The following is a 6,000-nucleotide window of genomic DNA, read 5'->3' on the forward strand; positions in this document are numbered from 1 at the left end:
ATCTTTAATGTGAGAGAGGCTGTAAACATTAAATATGTACATAAATGTAAACATTAAAAAAAATTTCCTTACAACTTACAGCCCCTCGACAAATCCTTGAAACAGGCAGAGTGACCTTCCTCTAGGAACCCAGCTGCCTCCGTGTTAATACTTTGCAAAGGGCAAAAGGCCGTCTTAGCTTAACACTAGCCCGAACTCCAGGACCCTGTTAGTCTCGAACATATAAAAGTTCCTTTGGAAACTCCATCTCTACCCCCAAGATACATGTTAGCAATCACCCTCCAAGCATATGGCCCCCTGATAGACCTCTGAAGGGTCTCAGGACTAAGGTTGTACTAGACAGTAGTAAATGACCCCTCAAGGTCCTGAAAACCTTAGAGACTGATGCTCTGCCTAACCCCCCTCCCAGCTTGAAAGTATATAATCAGCCAACCCTCACGATCCCACTGCGGCTCTTTCTGTCCACCCACGGGTCCTGTCTCCGTGCTTGAATAAAATCACCTTTTTTGCACTGAACACATCTCTAGAATACTTTCTTGACCTTTTGCTCTAAACCCCCACATTTCCGCATCAAATATCACTGCTCACTTTTTTTTCTTCTGTAATACGAATTTTAAAAATACACAGCTCAATCATCTCCTCCTCCGGAAGGTCTTCTTTGAAGCTGTGGGATTGTGATTTATAATAAGAAATGCATACATTTGGCCTTTGTTCCTGCTTTTGGCAAAGAACTCCTAAAACCCCTTGGAATTTCCTAAGTGAAGAGAGCTAGAAAGGTGTCTTTTGTTATGTTAATGAGGTGGCTTTGGGGAAAACACCTAAGGATCGGGGCCTGTGGGGTGGGGGGAAGTTGGATACCAACCAAGTGATTAGAGGGTTGGAACTTTCAAGGGGTTGGGGGAGAGTGTCTAGAGGTTGAGTTCAATGGCCAGTGGCCAATGATTTAACCATTCCTATGTCAGGAAGCCTCCATAGAAACCCAAAAGGACAGGCTGGGAGAGCTTCTGGGTTGGGAGCATGTGGACATGTGAGTGTGGTGCCCCCTCCCCCTTCCTTGCCCTCTGTGTCTCTTCCATCTGGCTGTTCCTGAGTTATATCCTTATATAAGAAACCAATAACCTAGTAAGAAAACTGTTATGTTACTCTGAGTTCTGTGAGCTTTTCTAGCAACCCCCGAGGAGGGGTTGTGGAAACCTCTAATTTATGGTTACCTGGTCTTGCATTTGGTATCCTGAGCTGGAGGGGGTTGTTGGAACCTCCAATTTGTAGCGGGTTGTTCAGAAGCACAGCTAACAGCCTGGGCTTGCAAATGGCACCTGGTGTGGGGGGAGGGGACAGTCTGGTAGGACTGAGCCCTCAACCCGAGGAATCTTGATGCTACCTCCAGATAGATAGATAGATAGATAGTGTCAGAATTGAACTGAATTCTCAAACACCCTCCTGGTGTCACACTGGAGATTGGATCCAAGAACCTAAAAGGAGCCCTTCCTGCGTGGGAGAGTCCCCTTGTCTGCTCTCAGCACCAATGTGTAACCCTTCAGCCACACTGCTACTGTATCTCAATTATCTGGTGACATATTGCAATAGACCGGAAGCTTCTAAAGGGTGGAAATTGCCTTTGGAACCTGCATCTCCCCTGCATATCAGTGTCTTGCATCCACTTGTTGCATGAATGAATCAAAGCACGAATGACTTCAACTCATGAGAGTACAACCTGAGCATACATGTCATAGCAATGGGATGAAAGTAAAATTCACTGGCCCATTCACATATTAAGTCTCTACTGTTCACAGAAATCTTGTGCTGAGCTAAAGATGACATCAGCTTCCTTAGACATCTGTAGATAATCTGTCCCGCAGAAAGCTGCCACCTCCATCAGAGGGGTAGAGGATGATGGAGATAGAGGTGATCATGGTGAAATCAAAAAATTATTCAAGATCTCTGTGCCGGGTCCTCGCTTTGTATATGTTGCCCCACTGACTCTCCATCACCCTGTAAAATTCTTACTATTGAATGAATTAATATATGCAAACAGTATTTGACACATAGAAAGGCACCCAACCAAACTCCCTGGCATCATAGAATTCTACCTTCTTGGGACAACCGAATGCAGAGGTAATATAACCAAGATCATTTTTTTCTTCATATCCAAGGTAGACAGCTCCCTCCAGGACCAGAGTGTCACCAGCTACCCCTCCAGCCCCTCTTTCCGTTGATCTTGGCAGGATGGTCTCTGTAGGAGGCAATGGAAGATACAAGGAGCCATGGGACATACATCAGCCCACTCTTTCCCTGAACGCAGAATTCTTTCTGAGAAGGTTCTGGTTTAGAGTCCAAAGCCGAGGTCACGCACTGACTTTCTGTCCTCCAAGTGGTAAGGAGTGAAATCTCAAAACAGGTAAGGGTCAGGATTGTGAAAACTCGCTAGAACACAAAAGGAACTTTTACGACCGAGTAGGTCAGGTTACCATCTTGTAAGCACTTAAAAGATGGATGCAGGTGGAGCACAGAGAGGTCTCGGGGGCATGTCTCAGAAGCCAGAGACTGGTGTAAATGTTCCCAGAGGTCCTGACAGAGATAAGACCAGTATTCCCAAGAAGACACAGCCCCCAGGGCAAGGATCCCGGCACAGAGGACAGCAGCCTTCTTGCAAAAAAGATGCTTTGGAAGAAGCAAAGACAGGATGTTTAGCATCATCCCTGGCCTCTCCCCACCAGATGTCAGTAGCCCCTGCCCTTCCTGGTTGTGACAACCAAAAATCTCTCCAGACACCGCCAGTGTCCCCCAGAGGGCAAAAATCACACCGAGTTGAGAACCACTATTTTGGAGGTATTTTTTAATTTAATCTAGATTTCACAACTACTCAATCACACATTTGTTATCACATTATAGATGAGAACCTGGAGGCTTAAAGAGGTTACCTCACTTATCCAGGAAGTGGCAGAGGTGGGATTTGTACCCAGGCTCTCGGGCAACAGTGTGGGTATTGTTAACTGCTTTCTGTGTTGCTTCTTTGTCATCCGAATATAGGGAACCACTTAGACTCCAGGATGGGGAAGACCCATCACCCAGGGGCAAGGAGCGGAGGGCAGCATGAAGAACCCAGATGGGACTCCGGCCTCAAATTCCCTCTTCTTGTCTGCACTGGTTCCCACCGAGAGGACATCTGAGTAACAGGAGACTGGCCTGTGCACGTGCCAGAGCTGATGGCTAGGTCCAGGCTGGGACCCATTGCCACCATTTGCATCCAGGACAGCATGCAGATGTGGATAGAGAAGGTGAATCGGCAGCCAGGAGTCTACTGTCAAGAGTGAGTGGGTCCCTGCGTAGGCCCCTGTGTCTGGCCTTGACACTCCCAGAAGCTGGGAAGGGCTCATTCACCGGCTCAAACTGCCCACCTGCGGGTAGCCCTGGGAATATCAAGTGACAGGCTGGACAAGAAGAAACCCAGGGCTGCCCCACCTGCCTGGACCCATCACCTTCCTTTTGCGAGGAGGCCACCCAGTAACTGGGAAGAAAGGTGACCGTTCCTTGAGGCTCAGGGGAAACATGAACAAATCTTTCCTCTTTTCCAAGAGATGAGTCCCCGGCACACAGGATGCGCACAATACAAGATGGCGGTGACTAAGGTCCTTTGGGGTCTTGGAGTGTCTCAGCCCCAAGGCGAGGAGGGAAAGAGCACAGGATACAGATGCGGGAAAACATGGATTGGGTCCAAGGTGGAGGGAGAGGTGAGTGAGGAAAGGATTTCCCCCAACTCTGGAATGTTTTAAAAAATTACTCTTGGGGGAGATGGAAGCTCAGAAAGGTTAAATGTCTGGCCCGAGAACACACAGCCTGTGAGGGCTAGATTTAGATTTCTTTTCATCTCTGCCAGGGATTAAGGGAGACTTGTCCAGCATTTCAGTCAAAAGTCCTGGAGGGTGTCTGGATTGATTCCAGGGGAATCCCTGCCCTGAGAGGTGTTCCAGGTACTATGGAAATGACGGGGCGGTGGGGAGGGGTGTACAGGAGACCAGCACTCCCCGGGACAGGGGCAGGAGTTTACCCTGCTCGAACAGCACCCTGGCTTCGGACTTGGGAGTGAGCTTCGGGGACAAAAGCTGTTAAACAAGCCTCTGTGGCTACGTGCCTGGGGACAACTCAGGGGGACACGCTCCATTGGATCGGAGGTAGTGGGGTTGTCCCAACCCGTACAAAGCCGCCCACTATTCAGATCATTGTGTGGATGCCTCAAAATGACATCTAACCACAAAGCTCTTCCCGGGGCCAGAGCTGGGCCTCCGTGACTCAGGGCTGGGGGGCTGGGGAGCCTTCCCCACCTGCTCTGGGAGCTGCAGCCTGGCCTGGGTGAGGAAAGGGCAGGGCGGCTCCCAGGCTGCCACTGTCCAGGGTCTCATGCCCTTCCACGAGGGGGAAGCCCCTCTCAACTGCCCTTGGTGGCCTCCGTTTCCCAGCGAAACATTGAGGATAGTCCTTTCTCCTGGGACGAGTAAAGGAACAGGTACTTAAGCACCTGGCAGATGGTAGATGCCCCCTTCTCCAAGCCTCCCTTATGTCTTGCATACCCCAAGAGGTTTGGCTAGAGAGCCCAGACTGGAGTAAAATAGTCCAGGGGGCTGGACAGCCCAGGAGCCACAGGTGGGGAATCGTGGACCTTCTCTCTGTACAGGAGAGAGTCTGGTCTCTCCCCACAGCACGCAAACACATTGAGCTGGACCCCTGCCTCTCCCTGAGGCCGGTGGGTTTCCTCTAGGCAATGAGGTCCAAGCAAATCCCCCCCAAATGACCAACAGGCCCGCAAAGTCCCCTTTGGGATCTAAGAACACACCTCCCCTAAACCTCACAGGCTGCCTTTCGGTTTCCACCCCTCCCCTGTGGCTTCCCCTATGGTGCAGCCCAAATACGCTCACATCACACTGACCTAACCCAGACACACTAACCCTGCGCACACAGATCTCCCTGCCTGGATGGCCCTTCCCTCTCTTCCACCGATCCTGCCTGAAGAAATCCCTGCCAACCCAAGGCCAGCCCACTGTTTGGGCAGACTCCCGGCTGTCGGTGCTCCTGCTCAGCCTCGCGCCCCTTGTGAGCGGGTGGCCGCCCGCCTGGCCTGCCGGCCAGGAGCTCCTGGAAGCCCGGCACTGTGACGGGCTCATTTCCCACCCGAGAGCTAGGCACAGGTGCTGGGAGCAGAGGTGTCAAAGGAAACAACCCCAAGGCGGGGAGGAAGCCCCGCAGGAAGGAATGAACGATCCCGGCGGATAGTTCCTTCATGGCGCAGCGGTGTTGTGAATTTGCCTGGCAATTGGGAAGACGCAGCCTCATCAGGCCAGCAGTGGCCTCGGACTTTGCCAGAAAGCTAAAGACCTCCTGGGTGCCCGTGGGGGCTGGGGAAGCCTGAGGCACTTGTCCCTCTGTCCCTCTCCTCGACTGGCCCCAGCCCAGCCCCACTTACCTGGCCCACAGATGAGGAGGAGGCTCAGAGCCAGAGGTAGCAGGTGCCCGCGCTGGCGGCCCGGGTATCTGGGGCCCTCCCAGCCCATGCTCCTGCCTGGCCGCCCGGGGCTGTGCTCCTCACCCCCTGCACAAGTCCCGGTGACTGAACCCAGCCCAGCGGGGCCCTGGCTCCTGGGAGGGTGGTGAGGACACGCCTTGCTGAGCTTCCCTAGAGGGGCAGGGCCTGCCCTGGGGGAAGCAGTGGTTCACTGCCGGCAAAGGTCAGCTGGCATTTCTCATGCCCCTGTAGTGACTAACACCTGCAAACCGATACCCTCTGTGAGGAGGGGCGGGAGGGGACAGCCACCCCCCAGCCAAGCCTGGCTCCCGGGGGTGTCAAACTGAGAGACCCCCGTGGGTCCATCTGGGCTGAAGGGAGGACAGGGACCCAGGGCAGGGACCCGTCCTGTTCTTTGAAGCCCCTGACCTGTACCGGACGCCTTCCTGCTAAGGGGCTGGCACCACCAGACTGGAGCTGGGTGGAGGCACCCAGCTCCCTCC

At 52.8% G+C, this 6,000-nt stretch overlaps 1 protein-coding gene across 1 annotated transcript in view; it reads right to left on the bottom strand.

Annotated features, from left to right (window-relative positions):
- MUC16 (mucin 16, cell surface associated) overlaps positions 1-5,789 on the bottom strand; it is a 101,120-nt gene extending 95,331 nt beyond the window's left edge. The window contains exon 1 of the mRNA XM_035726177.1: positions 5,459-5,789. Coding sequence (XP_035582070.1) covers positions 5,459-5,546 — 88 coding nt within the window. The 5' untranslated portion in view covers positions 5,547-5,789. The remainder of the gene's footprint in view (positions 1-5,458) is intronic.
- Between the last annotated feature and the right edge of the window lie 211 nt (positions 5,790-6,000).

This window comes from Zalophus californianus, chromosome 1 (assembly GCF_009762305.2).
Source record: "Zalophus californianus isolate mZalCal1 chromosome 1, mZalCal1.pri.v2, whole genome shotgun sequence".
NCBI classification, from domain to species: Eukaryota; Metazoa; Chordata; class Mammalia; order Carnivora; family Otariidae; genus Zalophus; species Zalophus californianus.